Below are 27,859 nucleotides of genomic sequence, written 5' to 3'. Positions count from 1 at the left end.
GTATCAGAAGTGGCTAAGTATTAAAGATAATGAGATATATAACCAGGAACTGATACTGCATACTTTTTCTAAATTCTTTAAGATGTTTGTTATGCTATAAATCCGTGGTAGCTTACTTCCTATGTACTCTTAGTGCCATTCTCTTTGCTGCCATAGCAAGGTACTGTAGGCTAGGTGGCTTAAACAAAAAAATTTACTCCTGACATTTTTGGAGACGGGGATGTCCAAGGTCAAGGTGTGCTGGCAGATAGTTTGCATTCTAAGGCCTCTTCTCTAGGCCTGTGGGTGGCTGCCCTCTCTCTGCGACCTCGGTGGAGAGAGAGAGTGAGAGTAAGCCTGGCCTCTTTTCTTGTACGAGTACTAATCCCATTATAAGGGCCTCCCCCTTATGACTTCACCTAACCCCAGTTACCTTTCAAGTGCTCCATTTCCAAATTCCATCGCATTGCAGGTTAGGGTTTCAACATATGAATTTGAAGGGAGCACAAACATTCAGTCCAGAACAGAGGGTAATGAGAGTTACTCATCAGTATTTTATGTTTTTGTCATTTCCAGAAAGTTCCTGAAGGAACTGCATAGATCTTAAGAGTTTGCTTAATAATATGATCAAAACTGGGTTTCAGAAAATCCTCACATAGGGGTTGACTGAGACCTTGCCTCTCTAACGTTGATAGGCTGTCACACAACTCTTTTATCATCTCTGTTTTGACTTTTTATTTGCAAAGAAGCTGAATGTGTATTAATAAGTACTGACAGTTCAGCAAAAGGGAAGAATAGTTTGTAAGCAAGAGTTTTGTGATATATTGATTTAATTAAGTCATCTCAGAGTCTAGTTCTAGGTGTGCAAATGTAAGAGAATGCTTGGATAAACACAGCTTGGAAATCACATGACAGTTGGAAAGGAGGTCTTAGGGACCGTGGTGATGTCTTTTCATTGGAAGTATCTGTTGGTTTTCATCTATTTTTATGCTTAATTTTCCCATTATGAATTTCCTGGCATAGGTATACATGGAAGTTTTATTTGCCCAAGGAATGAAGTTATGCAGCTGTCTTCTGGTGGAAACAATTTTCTTGCATTGTAAACCTAGCTTAGTACCTATCTTCATTGACTGTTAAGAAGAATATTACCAGGGTGGATGCAAATTAGGAATATGAGTATGAGTGAAATTAAGCCCCACCTACTGGAAGGGAGATAATCTACATGAATTGTTTGGAAATCAGCAAGGGAGCCCTCCTCTTTTAAATTCAATCACTTATCTTATATGAGCTCATGGATATTTATTTTGTGCTCATATTGTTTCAGCATTGGCTCATTCCTTTGTCTCCTGTGTCACTTTGACATTCTATAAATGTTTTGGTTTTGGATCACATTCTTACTTTCCGGCTCTACAAGATTATCCAGGTTTATCTTGTGCCTGTGCCAGTTGTAGGTTCTGCAGTTTCACCAATGGTCCCTAGTTCCTTTCATTGGAGAATGCTACTAGAAGTCAAGATGTGAGTGCTGTGCCCATTGCTCTGGGGTGGTGTTGCTTCTAGGCCCACTCAGCTGCATAGCAAGGAAGTATGTGTGTGTGTATTAATTAGTGTATATGCATAAATCTATAAATATTTCTATATGTAACTATTTACAAGGTCTGGCAGAAGTAACGACTGCTTGAGTGTGGTTGGTAGGGTAATAATATGGGTGTAACAATTTATAGTTTTAATTTGAACATTTTACCTAAAATGTCATGTGGTGTGCCTGAGTGTGATATCGTTAGGTTACTAAATTACATGCTTAAGATTTTGTAATTAAAAAGGGGCATTATTTGTGCCAGATCCTGTATATTAAGCTATCATGAGTTCACATTAATGCCACTCATTCTAATCTATCACATGATCATTCTATGCTTTCCCCCTTGCTTATCTGTAAATTCCCACTGCAGCTGTGAGAAACTTGGCTCCAGCCATCCGCTGTTTATTTATCTAATTGTTCAATTCCAGTGCACATGTATAGCTGTATTAGAATGACTGACTGCTCCTGTGGGAAACAACTTTAAGTAAAGTCTAGTGCTGTGTGCCGCTCCTTTTGCATTTAGTCGTATAGATGCCACTCATCTCTAAAATTACTTACATCAGCACCATGTCCTCTACTCATGGCTGTTTTATATATTTATAATACAGTTAGGCTCTTTTGTCACAATTTCATTCCTTCCTAATAAGTTGTTTTGAAATTTGTATTAAGTTTCCCTCTGTGCCGCAAAGTTCTGTGACTTTTGACAAATGTGATTGGGATAGTAAGTTATACTTGAGTTTTATGCATTAAAAATGGTTTGGCCAAAATAACTTTCAGTCCTGCTTTTAACTCTAAAGTGCTGTGAATCTAGCTAATATTTATCTTTCTCATTTTGATTTCTCTTTAATGTTTTTTTTTCTGGAATTTATCATTATTAAATATTGGGGACTTCTGGTCAAGATGGAGGCATAGACAAACATGGCTTGCCTCTTCATGCAACATCAAAATTACAACTAAAATGAAAAGCAAAAAACTACCAATCAAAACAAGAAGGAAAAAGAATAAAAAAAATAAGGCTAATATAAGCAGCCTTGGGACTTCAGAAGGTCCAACATTTGCATCATAGTGGCACCAGAAGGAGAAGAGAAAGAGCAAGATACTAGAAACCTATTTGAAAAAATAATGAAAGAAAACTTCCCTCGTTGGTGAAGGAAGTAGACTTGCAAGTCCAGGAAGCACAGAGTCCGAAACAAGATGGATGCAAAGGGTCCGCTCCAAGACACAACCCCATTAAAATGCCAAAGGTTACAGATAAAGAGAGAATCTTTAAAGCAGCAAGCGAAGTTAGTTACCTACAGGGGCGTTCCCCTAAGACGACAGCTGATTTCTCTAAGGAAACTCTATAGGTTAGAATGGATTGGCAAGAAATACTCAAAGTCATGAAAAGCAGGACCTACAGCCAAGATTGCTCTACCCAGCAAACATGTCATTTAGAATCGAAGGGCAGATAAAGAGCTACCCAGACAAAGAAAAAACTAAAGGAGTTCATCATCACCAAACCATTATTATATGAAATGTTAAAGGGAGTTACTTAAGAAAAAGATAAAAACTGAACAATAAAATGGCAAAAAATACAGATCTATCAACAATTGAATCTAAGAAAACAAACTAAGCAAACAAGAAGAACAGACACAGAATCATGGATACAGAGAGTGTTTTGATGGTTGCCAGTTGGGAGGAGGTGTGTGGGCCAATAGGTGAAGAGGGGAGGGGATTGAGAAGTACAAATGGGTAGTTACGGAATAGCCATGGGAACATAAAGTACACCGTAGGAAATGAAGTAGCCAAAGAACTTATATGAGTGACCCACAGACATGAACAATGGTGGAGGGATTATCTGAGGGAGTAGGGAGCAAAGGGGAATAATCAGGACAACTGTAATAGCATAATCAATAAAATATAATTTTAAAAAGTTGGCAGTTTTGTGTTCTTAGCTATGTCCCTGGCAACATAGAGATTTCCATAAAAGAATAGTTATGTCCTCAAACAATCCAGGTGCCATAGAATCTACAACTGAATGATGATATTTATTCATAATCTGGTATAGAGTAGTATACTGGCATTTTTTTCTCCCTGATAATTTTTGTGTGTTATTTCTGTTGTTCTTTCACAGTTTTATACTTAGATGGTTGACTCATTTGATTAGCAAGGAGTGCAGGTGCAGCAAATAGTTCAAGATTCAGTTTTATTTCAGTCACTTCAGCAGTGAAGGAAGACCTATTTTATGTTTTACTCCCAACTAAGGCAAGCTGTCTTAGAGATGGCTTTGTGCCTTTGGTCACAAGGAGGGTTGTGTGCAAGTGTGGTCAGATAGGAGTCCTTCAACATTAAACATCTCAAGAGTACACTTGGCGCCCTAGCTGGGGTGGCTCAGTGGATCAAGTGCCACCGGCCTACGACCCAAAAGTTTGCCAGTTCGATTCCCAGTCAGGGCACATGCCTGGGTTGCAGGTCAGGTCCCCAGCTGGGGGTGTGCAAGTGTAATAGGTAGATGTTTCTCTCCCCCTCTCTCTCCTTTCCCTTCACCCTAAAAATTAAATAAAATCTCAAAAAAAGAAGAAAGCAAGCAAGCATATACTTGGCAACCGGAAGTGAGTCAGTAACATCAGCCTCAGTAAGGGATCTTGTGATCTTCATTTATTAGAAAAAGTATTAATAATAATGTGGCACCTAAATTATATGTGCCAGATGTACAAAGATGAATATGACTTAGTCTCTGCCTTCAAGTAGTATACAATGTAGTGGTGGAGAAAGGAAGTCAAATAGAAATTTAGAAGCTGGTAATAGAGACAGGTGCTGTACAAGTGAACAGACTTTTTAGTGACATCTGTTGGAGATTTAAGAGGTTAAATTGGCCTGTCATAAACAAAGTTTTCAGAGCAGATGTGCCTTGTTTAAGGGCATCTTCCCATTGTTTAGTTGCCATCTGTGTAACTCCTCTCACATTTTTATGAAAAAATGGAATATAATAAAAAACTCAAGAAGAAACCAAAAACTCAGGTAGATCTATTACAAAGAAATGGAATCAGTGGACAGAAAAACCTCACAAAGAAAACCCCAGATTTAGATTTACAAGCGATATCTGTCAAATAGTCAAGGAACAGATAATTCTGATTTTATATAACCTAGGCATGTGCTCTGACTGGGACTCAAACCCACGACCTTTTAGTTTACAGAATGACGCTCCGACCAACTGAGCCACACCTGCCAGAGCCATTGTAACCATTTTTAAGTGTACAGGTAAGTGGCATTGAGTACATTCATGTTGTTGTCCAGTCCTCACCATTCTTCGTCCCAGAATGTTTGTAGCTTCCCAGCTGAAACTCTGAACCCATGAAACAATAACTGCCTGTTCTCTTCCTCCAGCCCCTGGCAACCACCATTCTTCCTCCCTGTGTGAATTGACTGTTCTAGTACCTCATAAATGGAATCACACAGTACCTAGCCTTTTACGTCTGGCTTGTTCCACTTAGCATAATTTCTTCAGGCTTCTGCCATTTAATGTGTCAGAAATTCATTCCTGCTTACGGCTGAATAATATATTCCATGGTGATTTTAAGCTGCATTTTGTCTGTTTATCCACTGATTGACATTCGGGTTGTTGACACCTTTTAGCTATTGTGAACGATGTTGCTACGGACATGGGTGCACAAATATCTGTTTGAGTTGCTGCTCTCGGTTCTTTCGGTTTTGTGTCCAAAGTAGACTTGCTGGATCATGTGGCAGTTCTGGTTAATTTTTGCGGAACTGTCGTACTGTTTGTCAGTTGTGCACTTGTATGCAGCTTTGTATCTATGACATGCTTGGCTGTTAAAATTAGTTTTAAAAAGGCAAAAGCTCCTTTCCCTCCTCAGAGATGATGCTCTTAAGTTCACTTTTCCGTGTGCTTTCACTGCTCTGGATTTGCCGTTTTGATTTACTGTCTGGTCGTTGTTACGGACCCGGTGTGAGAGAGTTGTCTGAGTGAGTTCTTCATTAAAAGTGAGAGGGAGTGGGCTCCAGCCTCCGCCTTCCCTTGAGGTGGTGCTGATTGGTTTGGGTTGAGTGGGCTTGGGAATCTGAATTCTGGTGGTGGGCAGCCATTGACTTATTCTTTAACATAAATGCTACTATATTATTTTTGCATTTTTATATAATTGTCTTGGAGTCTTCGTGTCAACATACGCCAAAATATGCACATTTTTAAAAACTAGTGCTTTAAATTCTATGGTTTAGATACAGCATTTTATGTAGCCATTCTTTTATTAATGGACATCTATATAGTTAGAAGTTTTTGTCATTACAAAGAAGATGCAACAAACCTCCACTTGTTCATACATCTTTGTGCACATGTCTGGATGTCTGTGTTAGAAAAATACCTGAAAGTCAATTTGCTGAGTCAAAAGGGTTGCACATTTTAAATTGATAAACACTGCCAAATCCAGTATATTCTTGAACTTTTCCTGTTTCTGTATGAACTTTTCCTTCCGAAGAAGGAAATACTTATCCGAGTATTTCTGTTCAATAGCAGAGGTACTTGTATAAGATAACAGATGTATTTAGAAGAAATTTTTTTTAATTTTCTTTTTTTAATCATTGTTCAAATACAGTTTTCTCCTTTTTACTCCCAATCCAGTCCCCCCTCCCACCCTCCCCACTTCCCTCCCATTACCACCCAGAAGAAATTTTTAATCAAAGTAGTTTTCTTTAATTTTTTTAATTACAGGGGAAATATTTATTTAATGAGAACTAAATGTACAAAACAGTAAATTTTATTTTAAAAAATTATTTCTTCCATTGACATAGATTTGCAGTGGGTAGAACTGGTGCTGTGAGGTGATGATTGCTTTAGGCATTCTCAGCCCAGGGAGACTTGTTTTTCTTACTATTTCATAGACTTTTTTTCCAGATCCTGAAGAGTTTTCTAACTTAGGACATTTTGGAAAATAGCATAAAATAGCATCTTGCGTGAGAACCTGGTGTTTAAAAATTTAGCTTCTATGGAAAGTTTTGAAACTCTATAGCTTGACTTTAATACCCCGATTAACAGTAATAAAATTTAACTGATATACTACTCAATACAGTTTAAAAGAAAAAGAGTTAAATCTTTAAAAAATATAGACCTTAATTCAGTGGGGGAAACACATAAGTGAAAAAGCAGTATAAACTCACCAGCCAGCCGAAGTAAAGAGCAGCTGAGCTGTTTCTGAAAGAAATCAGGCCGCACTCATCTTTATGAGCGCTTGCCGGCAGCCTCTGCCTCTGTTTCTAGTCCTAGGAAGTGGTTCCCCAGCGGACTGGGCACAGCTAGTTTTAATTTAAATTGGCTTAAAGAAAAGATACACACTTGGTAAAAACAAAATTTAGACTATATAACTTGTTTTAAATGTCTGTGGGTATTTTTTCACAAAGCAAGTGAGTGGTAAAATGAAATATCTAACTTTGGTAGTGTGTGCGTGTGTATATATGTTTTGAGTTTTGTAGGGTTTTGGGTCCTTATTTGGGAAAATTAAGTAAGGTTTTGATCCTGTGTCAGTCCAGAAAAATTGCTGACCTGTGAAATTCAGAAGTCTGGGAACCGTTATGGCAATAGAACCTTTTCCCAAAAGGTTAAGAGAATCCCTGCATGCAGTGGGTTTTGCACACGCTACTCTTGGTGTCAGAGTAAGGCTGTGTAATGGCAGCAACATCTGAATATCTTAAAAACAGTGTTGATTTGCCTAGATACTGTGTGTTTTAAATTTAAGAATAGAAATTCCTGCTTCTTCATGCCCTGCTTTTACCCTCCCTCTTTCAGTTTTGTCTTTAGCCATCTGAACTCTGTGATTTTATTTTTTTATTTTAATTTTTGATAGGAAGTTCCTGGTTTGTTTTTGTTTTTGTTTTTTTTTTCATCAGAATATCTACAAGTTAACATTTAGGTTTTGTTGTTGACTCTAAAATGAATTCGTAAAGCTGTGTTTGCTTATTTGTCAGGTAGCCTTTTGCTGAGAGCTTGTATGGATGCAGGAAATAAAATTATTTTTTGTTGTGTTTTAAGGGGAGAGAAAGAGACACAGACAACTGAAGTACAGTTGGCCCTCCTTATCTGTGGTTTCACTTTCCTGCAGTTAACCATAGTTCAAAAATATGAAATGGAAAATTCCAGAAATAAACAATTCATAAGTTTGAAATTGTTCATCATGCCCTGACCAGTGTGGCTCAGTTGATTGGGTGTCATTTGGCAGAATGAAAGGTTGCAGGTTCAATTCCTGGTCAGACCACATGCCTGGGTTGTGAGCCAGGTCCCCAGTAGGAGGCGTGCAAGAGGCAACCACATTGATGCTTCTCTCCCCCTCTTCCCCTCTCTAAAATAAATACATAAAATATTTTCTAAAAAAAATGGAATTGCGCATCATTCTGAGTGGCATGATGAAATCTCGACCCATCCTACTCCATCCTACCTGGGATATGAACCACCCCTTGGTCCAGCATATCCATGCTGTAAATGCTCCCTGCTCCACTAGTCACTTAGTGGCCACCTACACGATCAGATCAGCTGTCATGGTATCTCTGCTTGTGTTCAAGTCACCCTTATTTTACTTAATAATGACTCAAAAGTACAAGAGTAATAATACCGACAGTTCAGATATGACAAAGAAAAGCTCTAAAGCATGTCTTTTAAGTGAAAAGGTGAGTACAGTACAGTAAGATATTTTGAGAGACAGACCACATTCACATCATGTTTATTATAAAATATTGTAATAATCTAATTATTAGTTATTCTATCTTACTGAGTATAATTTATAAATTAAAGTTTGTCATAGGTATATATGTGTGTGTGTATATATATGTATGTATAGGAAAAATAGTATATGTAGGGGTTGACACCATCTGAGGTTTCAAGCATTCACTGGAGGTCTTGGAATACATCTGCAGCAGATAAGGGGTGACTGCTGCATAGTAATGGCTGGTATGCAGGCAGGTACTAGTATTGTGGGAGCACAGAGGGAGAGGTTGGTGTGCTTTGAGCATTTCTGTAGGCTAGTGCAGTTAATTTTGAGTTAATAGAGTTTTTTGTTGTAGTATGGTTATTACTCCTTTACATTTGTCTTACTCTCTGAAATAATTTTTGAGAGGAAAAAATTTCCAAGCCCAGAAAAATGTGTTAATGGACCTTTCTCCCATTTAACTCCCTTCTGATTGATACTGTACTTCAAATGAAAGCCTTTTGTTTTAAATCATTGCTATGTTAAATTATTACAAATGGGCCCTGGCTGGTATAGCTCAGTGGATTGAGCATGGGCCTACGAACCAAAGGGTCACTGGTTCGATTCCCAGTCAGGGCACATGTCTGGGTTGTGGGCCAGATCCTCAGGTGGGGGCATGTGAGGGGCAACCACACATTGATGTTTCTCTCCCTCTTTTTCTCCCTCCCTTCCCCTCTCTCTAAAAAAATAAATTAATTAAATAAAATCTGATGTGGACCCTGGCCCTCCGGGTCTGTGTGTTGTGGCTGTGACGAATGAATGCACACGGACTACAGAAGTGCTGTGGAGAAAAAGGGACGGCATAGCCGCTCTCTAAGTGAGAGAGAGGGCCCCGACCCCTGCCTGGAGAGGCTTTTATTGCTTTTCTGGGCACATTACATCGAGGATGGTCCTCATTTACTATGCACAGGTTCACTGTAGCTGATTACCTTTTACCGATAACAAACAAAAGAATGTTGCTAATTACTTCAAAAGAGAAGGATGTTGCAGATCAAGGGGAAATGTGGTTGAACTGGTCACACTCCATACTTGGGAGGTTTAGCACAGATTTTAGGATGTTACTTTAGAGATACGCAGTAAACATTTGCTGCCTCAATTCAGGGTGAGGGAGTTGTAGCAAAAGCAAGTCTCATAGCAGCCTAGGTGCAATGTAGGCCTGATTCCCCATGGGAAAACCTGTCCATGGGCGTGGGTCCTGTGTGCCAACTTCGCTCCCCACTGGCCTTTCCGAGTAGGGGCTGGGCTACATTTCCCATACCATTCGGATAGGTTCCCTATAAAAATCTTAAAAGAATTATCCTATACTTTGTGTATTATTACTATCATCTCTTAAAATCTGAAAATTCAAGCTCCCATAAAATCTAAATTTGGATATTACTTTTTCTACCAAATGAAACATTTTGCTGAACCTAGAATGTATGATTTTCCGTATAGTGTTTGCAGAACCTAGAGTATTTTCATTGGTGATTGAAACTAGTACATTTTTATTGACCATTTATGTTTAGTAGTAACAAATCCTTTGGCTGCTACATATGACTATAGTGAATGGCTCAGCACTGGTCCATTTCTACTACTACTCTGTACTCATCTTAAAGTGGTTCATTTAATATCAACCATTGTGAAGAATGATAAAGTAGACTGGTGGGTAGTTTGGGGAAATACTTGATTTTTCTATTTTATTAAAGGGAATTTTAATTGCATAACACACTGATGAGTTATTCATTTAAAAAAGCCTACAGCAGCTGATATCTGTTATTAAATTTGGAATGCTTTATAGAAATAGCTCTCTGCATTTGTCAAAATAGCTCACAGTTTACTAATAGCAACAGTAGTTATGTCGGGTTATTCTATTTCTAGACTTTTTTGTAAAACGTTGACTGTCAGGAACTAAGGAGCCTCTGGATTATGAGCTTCTGTTAATATAGATAAAATATTAAGTAATATGTGCATTTGGTAAAATACCCATCAGGGAGAAGATCCCTTAATTGCATTTCTTTAACCTTTTGAAATTGTGAATAAGCTTGATTGCATTTTAAATCTTCAGCTTCCTTTTAGGTAAGTGAAATGTATTCTGATTTTCATAAAATTATGTTTACTCCAAGAGGATTGTCAAATGTGTAGTTGTATACAATCAAAGGCACGATTAATCAAATATTATACTAAGACTAGCAATTACTTTTAAGTGAAATACAAAGGAGTTTCGTCCCTATTTTGAATTTCTTTGAATCAGTTTTTTTTAAAGACTTTATTTATTTTTAGAGAAAAGGAGAAGGGAGGGAGAAAAAGAGGGAGAGAAATATCGATGTGCGGTTGCCTCTCGTGTGTCCCCTACTGGGGACCTGGCCTGCAACCCAGGCATGTGCCCCGACTGGGAATCGAACCAGTGACTGTTTGGTTTGCAGGCCGGCACTCAATCCACTGAGCCACACCAGCCAAAGCTCTTTGAATCAGTTTAAACTCTTCACAACTTAATTGATTACCCTTGAATTCAGAGTAGTTTGTTGATATCTGCTATTTTTACAAAATCTTGGTGAAGTAGGTGGGAAAGGGATTGAGAAGTTTTCCTATCTAACTGTGTACTACTTACTTTGGATCACATGGTACTACAACTAGAAACAGTAGCTAGATCTCCTGGTCTCAAAATCTTAACCTTAATTTATACTTCAAAAGGATTGTCAAACTTGTTTGAATTTAGTTGGATGTAATATAGTAGTTTTTCAAAGGAAAAGATGCCATTGGGTCTAATAAATGGTTTCTTCCGTGCCATTCCTCTCCTTGGGGATGGGTCAGGCCTCTGGCAGCAGACTCAGGCCAGTGCGCACCTTAAAAGGTCAAAATTCAAAGAACCAGAGACGTATGTACATTCTGACCAATAAAAAATATCTTGACAATATCTAGTGACATATAAGGGTCTATTTCCTGGATGTACTAATGATGTAATTTCTATTATAAAATAACGTGAAGTCAGCACAAGGGTTTTATGAGTAGAAATGTCCATAAACCTTGGCTCATTTGACTGTCCAGTGCTAGGAAGACAAGGTGCCTCGGCAAATGGTCTCTGTCCTGAAGTAGTCCAATAAATTGACTTCAAATTGTGGTTTCTCACTTTGGGGAAACTGAAAGGCCTGACTCAAATGTGAAGGGTGAGGAAGATTTCTTTTAAAGACTTTCATGAACACCACATTCATTAATTAAGGTAATACACTTATATGTGAAATGTTTTATAAGGCTTTTTTGGCATGAAAAACTTTCAAAATACCCCTATGTGCTTTGGGAATATGAGTGATGATTTCATTACTTAATCAAGGAAGTGAAAATGAAAGGCTGTGCAAATTAATGCTGGGCATGTAATCTCGGAGGAATTGCATCCAAGCCCATCCCTGTATGTGCTCATCGGCATCTGTGTTTAGGGGCTGAGTTAGCAGACATGCCCTCAGGGGCGTGGGGTTTGACGCATTTGTGGACAGTTGAAACGGTTGGATGGTGAGAATTGCTTAAAACTGGGTATTGCGAAAGTGTGATCCCCTTTCTTTGGGCTTGCTAATTATACTTTGAGAAGATTTGGAAAGGAAGCAAATTGTTTTATTGAGCCAAACAGACTTATTTTGCTTGGGGAAAAAACCAGTAATATAAATAACATTTTGCAGCCTTTATGATTCAGTTTGTGCTAAAGCAACCCTAGGTTCACAGGCTGTCAGGGTATATAGAGCACAACTGTATTTGAGATCCTGTATTTAATTCAAATGTGAAAAACACAGCCAGATCCTAGGAAGTGGTTTTTTGTACTCTTCTTTGGTGAATTTCAGGCCTGAGTAGGGGTTAAAAATATGAGAAAGTCAATAAATTAGGGAAGATAGTGGGAGATGATAAATGGTAATTTGCAGGGAAAGAACAAGAGGGACTATGGGAACTGATTTTTTTTTTCCAGTAGAAAAGGCAACCTTTTTTGCTAGAAAAACATTTTAATTTTGGTTTTATATTTACATGATTTTTGGATAGGAGTTAGGGCTGGAAGTGGAAAGGCCTTCCCTCTAGCAAGTTAAGCGTGGGAAGAACAGCTCACCCGAGGCAGGGCTGGAGGGGCTAACAACCATCTAGGATGCTTTATCCGATGCAGCTTACAGGAAATCCAAGACGATACTGTACTTGTGGGGATGGAGGGAAGTGCTGCTGTCCTTCCTTTACCACTGCAGCCTCCTCCCCCGGCTAGGAGATGTACGTAGGCTGCCCCGCTCCTTCCAGTTAGCCATTCGTTCGTCATCATCAGGATTCTAGCAGCTGGGGACTGCCGGCCAAGATGGAGGTGTAGGTAGACACACTGAGCCTCCTCACACAATCAAAAGAAGGTCAACAACAAATTTAAAAACAAAAACAACCAGAATTGACAGAAAAGTGAATTGTATGGAAGTCCGACAACCGAGGAGTTAAAGAAGAATCATTCATCCAGACCAGTGTGAGGGGCGGAGTCAGGCAGCTGGGCAGAGAGGACTCGTGGCAAGGCTGTGGGTGGAGGACTGGGGTGGGCAAGGTGGCAGCTGGGGGATGAGGCGAGGCAGAGGATTGTGAACTGGGTGGTCCCACATTCGTGTACAGATAAACCGGGAGGAGCAACTGGGGAGCAAGACAGACTGCGCAGCCCAGGGTTCCAGATCAACCCAGGGTTCTAGTTCAGGGAAACAAAGCCTCAAACTTCTGAAAACACCTGTGGGGGGTGAGGGGGCAGCAGGAGAAACTCCCAGCCTCACAAAAGAGTTCCTTGGAGAGACCCACAGGGTCCTAGAACATACACAAACCCACCCACCTGGGAATCTGCTTGTGGGAAGCGGGGGCAGTGACTGAAAACTGGCAGAGGGCGGAGCAAGTGCCATTGTTCTCTCCCCCACATACAGCATCACAACACAACGTGGGTTGCCCCACCCTGGTGAACACCTAAGGCTCTTCCTCTTACTACATAATAGGTATGCCAAGACAAAAAAAAAAAAAATGTCCCAAATGAAAGAACAGATCAAAGCTCCAGAAAAAATACAACTAAGCGACAAAGAAATAGTCAATCTATCAGATGCACAGTTCAAAACACTGGTAATCAGGATGCTTACAGAATTGGTTGAATTTGGTCGCAAATTAGATGAAAAAATGAAGGCTATGCTAAGTGAAATAAAGGAAAAGGTACAGGGAACCAACAGTGGCGGGAAGGAAACTGGGACTGAAATCAACAGTGTGGGCCAGAAGGAAGAAAGAAATATTTCAACTAGAACAAAATGAAGAAACAAGAACTCAAAAAAATGAGGAGAGGCTTAGGAACCTCCAGGACATCTTTAAACATCCCAACATCCAAATCATAGGGTTGCCAGAAGGAGAAGAGGAAGAGCAAGAAAGTGAAAACTTATTTGAACAGATCATGAAGGAAAATTTCCCCAATCTGGCAAAGGAAATAGACCTCCAGGAAGTCCAGAAAGCTGAGAGAGTCCCAAAGAAGTTGGACCCAAGGAGGAACACACCAAGGTATATCATAATTACATTACCCAAGATTAAAAATAAGGAGAGAATCTTAAAAGCAGCAAGAATAAAGGAGACAGTTACCTACAAAGGAGTTCCCATAAGGCTGTCAGCTGATTTGTCAAAAGAAATCTTGCAGGCAAGAAGGGTCTGTAAAGAAGTATTTGAAGACATGAAAGGCAAGGACCTACATCCAAGATTACTGTATTCAGCAAAGCTTTCATTTAGAATGGAAGAGCAGATAAAGTGTTTCCCAAATAAGGTCAAGTTAAAGGAGTTCATCATCTTCAAGCCCTTATTATATGAAATGTTAAAGGAACTTATCTAAGGAAAAGAAGATCAAAACTATGAACAGTAAAATGACAACAAACTCACAGTTATTAACCAAATCTAATACAAAAAAAACTAAGCAAACAACTAGAACAGGAACAGAATCACAGAAATGGAGATCCCATGGAGGGTTATCAGCAGGGGAGTGGCGGTGGGGAAGGTACAGAGAATAAGTAGCATAAATGGTAGGTGTCAGATAGACAGGGGGAGGTTAAGAATAGTATAGGAAATGTAGAAGCCAAAGAGCTTATATGTAGGACCCATGGACGTGAACTAAATGTAGGTGGGAGGGGGTGCACAGGGCTGAGGGGAATAAAGTGGGGGGGAATGGGACAACTATAATAGCATAATCAATAAAATACAGTTTCTTAAATGTCAAAAACATATTCTAGCACCTACTTGGGTTTTGATTTATGTCTTCATTTTTCTGAATGTGATCATTCTTCCAGTTTTTAAGGTGTGATACATAATTAGTATATGAATTACAGGAGTAGTAGAGATGAGGTGGGAGGTTTCTAGTTTCTGCTCTCCCCAACCCCCTTACCTTTGGAACACTTCAGATCTTTCTTTAAGCCCCAAAGTATATTTCAGAACCACTCTTCTCTTCCTGTTATTTCTTATTATTTTCATCAGTGCCAGAGAAAATGCTGGAAATTTATGAGTTGGCTGACATAGTGTTGGTCTGGGCAGGTACCAGGGGATCAAGGGGAATAGATGTATTAACAAAATCATAAAATGAACTCAGATACCCCATCAAGAGAGAACTTGTTGCCTAAACATAAGGAGTGTAGCTAAAGGAAACTGTTAAGTGCCTTCAGTGACTGCCTCAGCTTTGGAGCCAGGGTCGCCCTCTTCTCAGAGCAGCCCCCAGCCAACGGCTGGGCAGAGAGCAGTGACGTGCCTGCCTGGTCTTCTCACCCAGCACCCCAGTCCTCTTACTCTCACCGACCAGCCTCGTGCCTGAGCTTTCGCTGGTCGAGCTGCCAGATCCGCGTCCTGGTCTGATAGCTCCTCCTGCTCAATGCTTTTCTTCTCACACGAGTTCTCTCCTTTAAGCCTTTTTCATTCCTAGATGTATTTTAGCGTCTGCTTCCTGGAGAGTCTGACCTGTGACGCACTTCCTGCGTAAATCATCCTTTCCGTCCTGTTACTACCCTTTTTACCGTAGGCATTGCCTGAAACATCAGGGCGTGGTGAAAAGGTGTTGCTCCTGCGCGTATGTTTAACACATGCTCTTTCCATAAAATTTAGTGAATACGGATAGCATAAAGAAGAAATTTTCAAGTCACCCAAAACAATTTTTTAAAATTAATTACCTTCACTAGAGGTAACTTGATCATGGCTTGATTCGGTAAACTTTAGAGAAGATTAAGCATTAAGTGTTCAGCTTGGTGAATTTTTCACAAACTGAACCCATCTGTGTAACCATTATTCCAGTGGAAACCACTTTACTGGCAGCCCAGGAGCCTCCCAGTGGCTGCCAAAGCTAACCACTGTCCTTACTTGCAACCGCATAAATCAGTTTTGCCTAGTTTTGAATTTGATATAAGCATGGTCGTGTGTTTGTGCTCTTCTGATTTCTTTTGCTGAGTTATGTTGAAACTTAGCTGAGTGTCTGTGGCTCCTTGCTCTGCAGTGTTCTGTCTGCGTGTACCGCGAAAGAGCTGAGTGTTCTGTTGTTGAGGGGCATTTGTATCATTTCCAGTTTTTCACTTCCTGGATTTGTTATGATGTTTTCTAGTATAAATCTTGCCTTATATTTGATATTTTGGCTGGTTAGGCCTATTCTTGGGACATTTATTATCCTTTTAAGTGAATTATGTTGTGTAAAAGCTAGAAAAACTGTTATTTCTAAAACCACATCCTCAGAATATTCTTACTACTCTTTGTAGCACCCAGTTATTTTTTCCTTCTAAGTTTGAGGTCTTAGGTTATGTTACTGGCCAAGGGAAGCCAATTGTTATTCCCTTTGCCGTCTTCCAGTCAGATCCTTGAGTGAGGGGAATTGTTAGAGAACCAGTTTTCTGGTTTTCTGGTTATACCAGAACTTGGCTATCATAGTTTTCAGTGGAGTGAAAAAATGACAAGCCTGTAGAGGTTGTTTGGTATTTGGGATGGGCTTGGTACTTGAGCTGTGCCTGTCAGATCAAGGTGGCTCCCGACCAGCGCTGCAGAACAGACTTCCTACTGAGGGTCTCAAACCAATCCTGGGCGGCTCGTGTGTGTGTGTGCCTGCGCTGTGTCAGAGCTCCCAGCAGTGTGCACTGATGCCCCACCATTTCTTCCCCACTGTAGCTGTCGAGTGGAATGTCATGGCCAGCTCCTCGGACAGCGAAGATGACAGTTTCATGGCAGTGGACCAGGAAGAAACTGTGCTGGAAGGGACAATGGAGCAAGATGAGGAGCCTCAGCCAGTATTAGAGGTTGAGGAGACTAGACATAACAGGTCCATGTCCGAGCTGCCGGAAGAGGTTTTGGAATACATCCTGTCCTTTCTGTCACCGTACCAGGAACACAAAACTGCAGCCCTTGTCTGCAAACAGTGGTATCGGCTCATCAAAGGTACCGTGGAAACCGGAGAGGTTTATGTATTTATTTAAAATTTGTTTGAATGGTTTATTTTTAAACTTCCAATTTTATTTTCTCTTTTCTCCCTTAAATTTACTGTGGTTCTAAAGTTTAGTGTTAGTTAACATTGTACATTCCCTTTTCTCTTTATCCTGGTTATTAGTTTTATGAGCAGCTTGAATACTATAATATTTAATTAATTTGAAGTTTTTAAGTGAAGATGGTTTTCTGCATATTCTTAGAGCTGATGTGGCAAATTACATTGCTCTTGAATAGGTGGAGACGGGATAGATCTGAGATAACAGTAGCAGCTAACATTAATATGGCTCTTCCCGTTGTCAGGCACTTATTGTAACTGCCTTACAGTCCTCTCAGCACACTATGAGAGACGCAGACACCGAGCGGGTGCAGCTGAGTAACTTACCCACGGTCACTCAGGTAGCAAACGAAGGATCGAAGGTTCACAGTCAGGCAGTCTGTCATTAAAGCCCCTGTTCTTTGTGAGGATATCATATTGCCTCTTAAAGCGGCTAATTGTGTGCTCCCTTTGGCAGCAAATATACTAAAATTGGAACAATGCAGAGAACATTAGCATGGCCCTGCGTAAGGATGACACGCAGATTTGTGAAGCATTCCATATTTTTTAAGAAAAAGATCATCAAAAATATGAACAGTAAAATGACAATAAACTCAAACTGTCAACAACTGAACCTGAAAAAAAAAAACCCGAAAACAAACTAAGCAAACAACTAGAACAGGAACAGAATCACAGAAATGGAGATCCCATGGAGGGTTATCAGCAGGAAGGGAGGAGTATGGGGGAAAAGGTACAGGAAAAAGCATGAATGGTAGGTACAAAATAGACAGGGGGAGGTTAGGAATAGTGTGGGAAATGGAGAAGCCAAAGAACTTCTGTGTGTGACCCACAGACATGAACTAAGGTGGGGGAATGCTGGTGGGAGGGAAGTTGAGGGTGGAGGGGAGTGAAGGGGAGAAAAAAGGACAACTGTAATAGCAAAACCAATAAAATAATATATTTTTCAAAAAGTGGCTAATTGTGGCAAATGTGGATTTGTGAGAGCATTTACCCCTTGTTTTTTATCTCTAAACAGCACAGTCCTTATGGATACCTGTTGCTTTTTAAAATGAGTTTCTCCCCTTTTTCCCTTCATTTTCTAATCAAGAGTTCAACTTTAGCTAAATGTTGAGATTACTAGCTGAGCTATATTTTTTTTTTTTTAAGATTTCTTTTATTTATTTTTAGACAGGGGAAGGGAGGGAGAAAGAGAGGGAGAGAAACATTAGCGTGTGGTTGTCTCTTGTGCACCCCCAACTAGGGACCTGGCCTGCAACCCGGGCATGTGCCCTGACTGGGAATCGAACCAGCTACCCTTTGATTCACAGGTTGGTGCTCAGTCCACTCAGCCACACCAGCTAGGGTTGTATTTTTAATTTATAGATAGCAGGTATTTGGTGTTATTCCATTTTAGGCAGAAACAACCCTCCCCCACCCACTTTTTTAAATGAAGATGACCAGCCCAGTTCAATAATCTTTGATCCAAGCAAGGATTGGTAGCAGTTTGTTCTTTCCTGGTGGGAGCAAGGCAGCAGAAATGTGAAAGAGAAAAACTTTTAGATAAGAATCAGTCTTAAAATCCTTTCCTTGCATCAGATTGGCTCACAGGGGAGTGCGGTCCTTGTCAGTTATCCAAGTCCGCCCTGGAGGTCTAAGGACCAGCTGTGTTGAAACTGCTTGTCAGGTCCTGAACTCATCTGCTCGTAATTAGTAATACTGGTGTGCACAGCCTACTTCTCTTGGCAGAGCAAGTGGGCTCTTCAGGACAGATTGGCCCCTACACTGTGGAAATAGACATTTCACCCCTAAAATAGGGAGAGGAATAATAGATGAGGGGCTCTGATCTAATCAATATATGAATTTATTCTTAGACTTTATTTGGCATTTGTGCCACCTTGGTCTTTTTTTTTTTTTTTTTTTAAGATTTATTTATTTATTTTTAGAGAGGAGAAGGGAGGGAGGGGGGAATCAGTGTATGATTGCCTCTCACACACCCCCCACTGGGGACCTGTCTGGTAACCTAGGCATGCACCCCAACTGAGAATCGAGCCATCAACCCCTTGGTTCTCAGCCCACGCTCAATCCATTGAGATACACCAGCCAGGGCTAAAAATAGACTATTTTTTAAAGTGGTTTTAGGTTCACAGCAAAATTGAGCAGGGTCAGCGGTATCCCATATACCCCTGCCCCAGCACGTGCACAGCCCTATGTCAGCATGCCCCACCAGAGCAGAGCGGTGCATTTGTTACAGTCAATGAACCTACATTGGTACATCATCAGGGCCCAAAGTCTGTAGGTGATACTAGGGCTCGAACTTGGCGAACATTCTGGGTTTGGACAAAAGTGTAGTGACCTGTATCTGCCATTATAGTAAAAGTTCTCACAAATTTTTAAAAATTTTTGTGAGTTTATTTGAATCAAACTGACATACGCCAGGGAGCAAAATCTCAAATACTCCCAAGTTCTCATTTTTTAAAACAGAGTTTTCTTAATGATAAATAACAACTTAGTTATAAACAATAATCCATTGTAAACTAAATTTTATCTCCTTGTTTAAGATGGAGAATGCTTAGTTGCCATGTTCCAATGATAGATATTTACTGAATACTTATTACATTCCAGGTACTGTTTTACCATTCTCTTAGTCACGAAGCTACATTGCCTCCCAGCCCCTTTGCTTTGTAATAACTAATACCAGTTGTTGGGTGGGTTGCATCACGATATAATAAAGGGAGCGGAATTACAGTATGAGCTAATTTTGTAACCTTGATCAAGTAAGTCACTTAACCTTCCTGAAACTGGTGAATGAAAGGATTGGATCTTCCAGTTTTAAAAGTATATGATTCTGTTTTCTTTTCCTGAATGAAAAAATTAAAAAGAAAATTGAAGTATCTCAAATTCATGTCTTATAAAAGTGACAACACATTTAATAGATGCAGCTTCAATAATCTGATTTACAAGTGAAGTGCTGGGCTGAGGCCTTTGTTGTTTCCGTCCGTAGGTGTAGCCCACCAGTGTTACCATGGTTTCATAAAGGCCGTTCAGGAAGGAAACATCCAGTGGGAGAGTCGGACTTACCCTTACCCTGGAACCCCGATCACCCAGCGGTTCTCACACAGTAAGTATGCACTGCGAAGGGATACAGGATCCACCCTGCCTGTGTTTCCAAAAACTGCTTTGGAGGCCTGTGTTTTGTCTGACTTTTTCATGGAGGAATGTAAAATGATTTATGTTAATTTTGCATTCAGAACGAGGGAAGAGCATGAGCCTAAGTACATTGTAGGTGCTTTGGTATAATTTTATATTCTGCTTTTCACTGAGTTTTTGTGGTATCTGTACTCCAAAGAGGTCAAGGTTATGCTCAGACTTTTATTTTTATTTTTAATTTTTTAGAAATATTTTATTTATTAATTTTTAGAAAGAGAGGAAGGGAGGAAGAAAAAGAGGGAGAGAAACTCTGACCCAGGGCCAAACCCACAACCCAGGCATGTGCCCTGACAGGGAATCGAAGCGGCAAACTTTGCTTTGCGGGACGACGCCCAGCACCTGAGCCACACGGGTCAGCGCCATGCTTAGACTTTTAAACATCTGACGTCATGTTAGAGAGAAACAAAGGAATGACATACACAAGGGTATTTCTGAGATTTTGCTTAGGGAGTAGCCAGAGTTTAGCACTATTTTATAATAACTCTTTATTTTAACATAGTATATGCTCAGCAAATACTGAATTTGACTGGAGTCATATAAAATTTTTGAATGTGAAAGTTATTGATTATAAAATACAAATTTAAGTAGTAAAATTAATTGGTTTTTGTAGACACATTTTATTTTGTTGTGATTCATATCCCTTCATCAAAGTGAAATTGAAATGTAGTGTGTCTTAGGCCAGTAAAGGTGTATTTATTCATGGTTCTGCAAAAAGAGATCTCACTGAGGAGAGGGTTGCCTCTTAGTTCTCATGATTACTACTTTTTTAAACTTTTTTTTTGACAAACTAATTTTTTAATTTTTATTTTTAAAAGATTATTTATTTCTTGAAGAGGGGAAGGGAAGGAGAAAGAGAGGGAGAGAAACATCAGTGTGTGGTTTCCCCTCGTGCACCCCCTGCGGGGTACCTGGCCCACAACCCAGGCAGTGCCCTGACTGGGAATTGAACCGGTGACCCTTTGGTTTGCAGGCTGGCGCTCAGTCCACTGAGCCACACCAGCCACAGCACTGCTTTAATTTTATTACTTCCCTGTTCAGAAACCTTCAGTGCCTGTCCATTGCTTACAGGATAAAAGCTAAACTTAGTCTTATATTCAGAGCCCTCTTTAATTTGACCTATGTCTACATTTAATCACTTCATCTCCCAGTTTTTCCCAAGAGCTCTTCTCTTTCAAGCTATCACTTTGCCGTACTTGTTTCTTCCTCCCTGGAGTATTCCTGTCCACTTAGCAGAAGCTGGCCTCTCCTTGAAGACTCAGTTGGATTTCTGGCTCCTTCATAAAACCCTTTCTCAGCTCCCTAGCCCATAGGGAATATTTTTCTGATCTGAGCTTACGTTGTTGCCTGAAATTCCAATTTGGCACTTAACTCACTGTCTTTCATTGTTAGTTTACATGTATATGTCTTTTTTTTTTTAAACTGTATTTTGAACTCTTGAGGGGAAAGAAAAGATATTAGTTATCCGTATTACATTAAAATACCCCAAAACTTGGCAGTCTGAAACATTCATTATCTCACGGAGTTCTGAAGGTCAGGAAACTGGGAGAGGCCCAGCTGGGAGGTTCTGGCTCCGGGCCCCCCCCACCAAGGTTGCAGTCCGTCTGACAGCCAGGGCTGTAGTCCCCCGAAAGGCTTGACGGGGCCGTGGGGTCCACTTCTGAGCTCGCTCAGGGAATGGCGGACGAGAGGAGGAGCTCCCCACAGATAAATGATCTGAGAGTCAGACACCAGGACAGAAGCTGTGGTGTCTTTTACAACCTAATCTCCGAGGTAAATAGCATCTTCTTTGCTATATTCTGTTGTTCACAGCGTGGTTGACCAAAGGAATAAATACTGGGAAGTGAGGATTGTTGAAGGCCATCTCGGAGGCTGGCTGCTGATCACGTGTTGTACTCTGTATGCGGAAGATAGTTCAGTGAATAATTATAATTCATTGTTACTTTTGAATGGTATCTAAATAGACCAAAGGAATAGGCCAAACTATTGCTGTGTTCTTAGTTTTCTCAAGGAGCTATTTCACTTGTGCCGCTGTACACCCCCTAGAGCAGGGGTGTCAAACTTTCACCGAGCGCCACACCAGCCTCGCAGTTGCCTTCAAAGGGCCGAATGTAACTTTAGGACTGTATAAATGTAACTGCTCCTTAGCTAGGGGCAAGGAGCCCGGTGCTGCCGCCGGGTGGAAACAAGGTGCCAGGCTGGATAAAACAAGGTGGAGGGCGGGATTCGGCTATTGTGCCCTAGAGCGATCAACCTCAAAGGGTGATTCCTGGACCTCTGGGAAGGAGGTTGCCTTTGAGACCCTTTGGGGGTCTGTGAAGTCAGAACTGGCCTTCTTTCTTTTCACCTGTGAGTGTGTGGCTGTGAAGAACACAGTGATCCCTGGAATCATTGAAGATCCCGCCTTGGTTGTGGGTAGGCTGCAGCACTTGTACCCAGCATCGCTTCTGCACTATTAGGGCAAATGTGCACACAGTGAAAAGGGCGATGAACTACTTCTACTTACTTCCCTCCTCCTCTTACTTATTATTATTATCATTATTATCATTATTATTTAAATAGTTTTGAAAGAGTCTTGAGTGTTTTCAGGAGCCCACAGACCACACTTAGGCAGTACGGCAGTAGACAGCGAAATGAACCCTTGCTAAGAATATTTAATGCAGTCACGGAAGGGCCCGCGTTTGGTCATTGTTGATGGGGGATAACGTTGCTTACCTACAGGTAATTGGATTAAGAGGTAGAAATAAGGTTTCTAAAGTCTAAAGACCGATTTTTAAAGATTTTTTTAAAAAGCAATTTTAGAACTATGAGGGGATTCGAATGAATCTGGGTAAAATAAAAACCAGAGTAGGAACTATTCAGATATGAGTGATTATCATAGTAAAAGTTCAGCTTTCTGATGAGAGAGGGAGGCTTTTTTTTTCTTTAATCATCACCTTAGGATTTTTTTTTTTTTTTTTAAGGGAGAGAAGAAGGTGGGGAGAGAGAGCGATGTGAGAGAAAAACATCAGTTGATTGCCTTCTTGTGCACACCCTGACCGGGGATTGAACCTGCAACCTTTTGGTGTGCAGAATGATGTTCCAACTAACCAAGCCACCTGGCCAGGCCTAACTAGCTTTTGAAAAAGTATTATTGCAAAACAGAAGCAGTTGTTTGGGGTGGGGAGGTAGAAATAAATACTATAGTTAGTAAGCTCCCAGAGGTTCAGAGATTGGTAGGTTTTGATACTTGTTTTTACTTAAAAATTGTTTTCATATCTTTACTTGAAATCTGAGAACAGGTGCCATAGATTTTTAAGAGGTGCCTCTGTGTCTCATTGTCTCTTTTGGCCCGTCGCTCGTGTTTCTTTCCATCTGTCTCTACATGCTGTCTGACTGGGAAACTGGTGAGGACCGAGAGAAATAGCAGTTTTAGAAATAGGTCGAAAACAAGGAATTCCTTGAATTTCTCTCCTTAATCTCTACCTCTTCCAACCCTGTCTTTATCCCTTGTGCTCAACTTTACTTCTTATCCCCAGCTCATGCTGAGCTCAGGTCCACATTTCCAGTTCTTTGCCTCGATTGCCGCAGAGATGCACAGATGTTTCATATCAGTCAGCTAACAGCGGAGTTCAGTAGTGCCCCCCAAATCTTTTCCTCTCCCTAATCCAGTTAATGGCATTATCATGATTTCAATTATACAAGCTTGAAATCTTGGATTCATTCGTAATACCTCTCTTTTCCACAACAACAGAAGTCAGATCCTGTTGATGTTTTTCCCTATCTCAGCATTCTCATATACTTCCATTTTTCCCCCATTACTCATACATATGATCTAATCGTTCCATCTTTCCAAAGTCTTGTCTAAATAGCCTTCTTGCTTTCCCTCTTTCTTCATTTGAGCCTGTACTGGACACTGTTGGCAGTCATCTGTAACGCAGAGGACGGTGCTACCTCCCAGGGCACTTGGGAATGTGTGAAGCCGCTCGTCATCTGGACTGGAAAGCATTACAAGCATTTAGGCGGCAAGGACCAGGGATTCTCAGTGTCTTGCAGTGAATGGGATGATCCTAGACACAAAGAATTAGCCTGCCCCAAATGACAGGCGCTCCTTTCAGGAGACACTGCAGATCTGAGACACAAAACCAGCCTTGTCATGCCTCTGCCAGAAAGCCTCAGCCCCTCTGTGCTACACGGAGAAGTTTCCGCTCCACCTGGCTTCCAAGGCCTAGCTTACCTTGTCAGTCTGACTCACTGTTGCACCCTTACACAGTCAGACTCCACGCTCACAAGACTCCTTGTTATGTCTCAAACTCCCCCCTCGTGGCTTTTCTTGGATGCCCTGATTTCATCCACTTGTTCCTTTTCTGTCCCTGGACTTGTTCGCCCTCATTAATCGACTGAAAATGTCCTATTTTCTAAAGCTTGTCTTATAAACAGAGCCAAAAGCCACTTTCTTCAAAAACTACTCTCAAATTTCCCACCATGAAGATTAAGTTCTTTTCTTCCTCTGCTTGACTCCCCTAATGCACTCTTCATACCTTCCTTTTATTGTTTATAGCCGTCTGTCTCTTACCCTAGTTCCCCGTATACAAGAGCTGCATGCAAGAGAACTTGTACTTAGAAAGCACCTTGGCTCCTCTAATCCACAGTTTCTTCATGTGTAAAATGTGAATGAAAATTCTTGTGCCACAGGGTTGCTAGGAAATTGGATTGAAGAAACATTTGTAAAATAAAAAAAGGTTTTAAAACTGCAAAATGATAGGATGATGATGATGATGATGGTCCTCCACAAAATAGCTGTCTACTTGAGGCTAGATAGTTGCTGTGTCTTGAGACACCTGTGCACCTTTCACAGTACCTGGATCATAATTTATTAAATAATGTGGAATTAAATGTAACAAACCTATGAGCAGTACAGCTCCTTTCCTGAGTATTTAAAAAAAAGGTCTGGGACGAAAAAGGCAGGGGCAGTAAAATGAAACCAGTTCTCCTGGGTTTTGGCGAGTGCGTGCGGCTCTTTGCGGATTGTGCGATGATGCCCTTTGCAGACTGCTGCAGCGGTCTGTTGAGTCCCCAGCGCCACGCTTTGGAAAGGTTTTAGTGTTCCGACTCCAAACAGATCATTCCACATACACATTGCTGATCGAGTTCCTGCAGCAGCAAGCAGGTCCAGACTGGGTGGCCAGCCGTGCTTGTTCCATAGTTATGTAATTACAGGCCTTAGCGAATGTGTCCCGGCTTGTAGGCGTGAGACACAGGACAGCAGAGTCTGTGGAAGCATGGGATGAGAGCCTCAGGGCCTTTCTCTGGAGACAAGCAGGGAAACAGAAGAGAATTTAACACCTGAAAGTGCAAAAAAGTCAGAGTGGACATTTATCGAGGGATTACCAGGCACCAGGGAAAACGTGAAACAACTGGAATACCTTGCGTTTGAGAGGATTGCAGTGTGGGAGGGAAGTATTTGGAATGCTGAACAACTGTTTGCTTGCTGTGTGTATAATTGGGAATATTTGACTTGCATTTCAATAGTGATTATTAGACACCAACTTGAGGTATGTGTCTTGCAATAATTGTTCATGGAGCAATCAAACCCATTTCCGAAGGTTGAAGAGATTTAGCAGTCAAATAAACATTCTTAATGTTATTTCTTAGCAGGTTATTCACACTGTATTAGGAACTGTAACTTTTGTATGGCACATTCCAATGGTCTGAAAGGAAAAAAACTCTCTTTGGGTGGAGAACTTTGGTAAAAGGGAAATGACTACTTGAACACTGGTATTTGTGTAAATTCTTAATTTTTTCTCAAAGGCCCATTGAACTAGTCTGGTTCTCCCACCCCCACTCAGAACAACACGTAGGTGTCTAAAATAAAAATAGACAATAAACAAAGTTCACTAGGATGCCTAAAATATTTGAGTGTATTATCGATGGCAGTTTTCTTATTCCATTATATCTGAGTTCTAAACTTAGCCGACTAAAGTGACTCCCTTCCTCTCCAAGCTTTGTTGATAATTGACTGCTGGACATTGAAAATACAGTGTGTGAAACTTGTCGTTTTAGTCCTATTATCTTTGCGTAGTTTGGGCTGTGCCTTCCTCTTCCAGAAACCTTTGTTTGCTCAAAGAGAAGCAGGAAAATACCAATTGCCTTATTTTAGTATAGGATTAAAATACATGTGGTTGAGAACCTCATGGGGCCCAGCGGCTGGCTGAGTTTTCAATCCAAATAGAGAAGAAGAATGTTTGCTACCTCTTTGATAAATAAAGGCACTGCGCTCTTTTGCTACACAAAGGAAGCAGCTGCTAAGAGTTGATCTTTGAGGAATGGTGAGACATAAATGAGCCCTCACTCTTTTAGATATCACATCATGAGTTTGCCTTACTAAACATTGTTATAAAGGACACAAATTAAGGTTTCAGAAGCCAAAGGACATTGCCAATTTCTGTTCTGGAGGTATGGATTACCAAGAGGAAAAGAATGTTCTTTATGCTTGGCACCAGTTGGTTCGGTTCAAAATTTTCCCATTTGTTGGAATAGCTAGTTCAAGAAAGGTGTGAGAGCCCTGGCCGGTGTGGCCCAATTAGTTGTAACATCATCCCATAAAGCTGAAAGGTCGCTGGTTTGATTCCCGTTCAGGGCACAGGACCAAGTTGCTTGTCCGGTCTCCATTAGGCTGTGTGCAGGAGGCAACAGATTTGATGTTTCTCTCCCTTTCTTCCTCCCTCCCTTATCTGCTCTCTAAAATCAATGGGCATGTGCTTGGGTGAGGATTGAAAAAAAGAAAGAAAGAAAGAAATGTATGAGAAGACCAAAAATATCTGAAGCGTAGCTCTTTGGTGGAGTTTACAATAGGGTACCATTAATTATTCGTGTTGTGTACCTAATGTCATCTAATTTGATCCTTTGTTATTTGTAATTTTTAACAAAACTGAGACATGAGCAATGTAATTCCATAGGATTTTACTTCTTAATAGACTTTTTTGTTGGGATGTGGATTAAAATGCTGATTTAGAAGTTATTTTCAAAGGCAAAGACAGTGGAAGGTTTAAGATTACTTAAATCTTTATATGCCATTGTAGTGTGTTTGAGTTCTGGGAGTATATTAACTATTTTGCAGGTGTGAGTTTATCGATGATTAGATGGTATTTCATTTTTTCACATCTCTAGTCTCTTTAATTTCTTTGTGAATTTGAGAAGTCTGCAGCTCCATTGTTGCACAGTGTCAGAGGTCTGATGATTTGGATGTACTTCTTCCACTGACTGAAATTACTGGGTGTAAGTGACTAAACACACTGCTTTTATTGGTCCTTAACTCACGCAGTTTTCTGACCTGGCCTTCCTAGTGTGGAGATTCCTTAAAGTGCCTATTGAGTGGGCTCAGTTTGAAAAAATATAAGGGAAAGTTATTCCCAGAGCTAGTACACATCACAGGGGTAATATAGCAGTGGCATTTCCCTTTTTCTAAACTTGAATAAATGGTGCCAGATTTCAGAATAGATCTTAAAATCAGTGATGTGCCAAGTCGAGCTAGATCAGCAAATAAGCTAAATAATCACTGAAATGTTGCACTAGTGGGTTGAGTCTCTGACCTTCTTTTCACTTTCCCCTTCCTTGTATATGACCCTTAACTGTTGAAACTTAGTTTCACGTGCACTTTGAGAGGTCTTTTTCCCACTGGTATACACGAAGTGAATAGAAGAAGTTTTTCTCTGCCTTTCTCCTGAGATCCAGCATGCTAAAGGCAGGACTGTGGGGAGTGTGGTCATCTTTTCCAAAAGATAGAGACTAAATGAGCTTTCAGTGAGAAGCAAGGTGGCAGAGCTTAGCTCTAAGTCTCCCATCTAGACTCTGGCTCTGATCTTTCTAGTTTTAGAGGAACAGCCCTCTCACAGTCATTGCCTCTTCAGAATGATGCCATTG

The 27,859-nt window shown here is 40.6% G+C and overlaps 1 protein-coding gene and 1 non-coding gene across 3 annotated transcripts in view; both read left to right on the top strand.

Annotated features, from left to right (window-relative positions):
- Nucleotides 1-27,859, top strand: part of FBXO42 (F-box protein 42) — an 83,947-nt gene that overhangs the window by 21,024 nt on the left and 35,064 nt on the right. For both annotated transcript variants that reach the window (XR_006787960.1, XM_045858957.1), the window contains exons 2-3: nt 16,405-16,671; nt 19,755-19,871. Coding sequence is in view for 1 of the 2 variants with exons in the window: in XM_045858957.1 (XP_045714913.1) it covers nt 16,422-16,671; nt 19,755-19,871 (367 nt within the window). In the remaining variant the exon portion in view is untranslated. The remainder of the gene's footprint in view (nt 1-16,404; nt 16,672-19,754; nt 19,872-27,859) is intronic.
- Nucleotides 17,216-17,321, top strand: LOC123832396. Its single transcript, XR_006788050.1, has one exon. It is a non-coding gene; the product is annotated as a U6 spliceosomal RNA (small nuclear RNA).

The sequence above is a fragment of the Phyllostomus hastatus genome, unplaced genomic scaffold (assembly GCF_019186645.2).
Source record: "Phyllostomus hastatus isolate PE091 unplaced genomic scaffold, TTU_PhHast_1.1 phas_scaffold_182, whole genome shotgun sequence".
Classification (NCBI taxonomy): Eukaryota; Metazoa; Chordata; class Mammalia; order Chiroptera; family Phyllostomidae; genus Phyllostomus; species Phyllostomus hastatus.
This window is presented reverse-complemented; position numbering and strand designations above follow the sequence as displayed.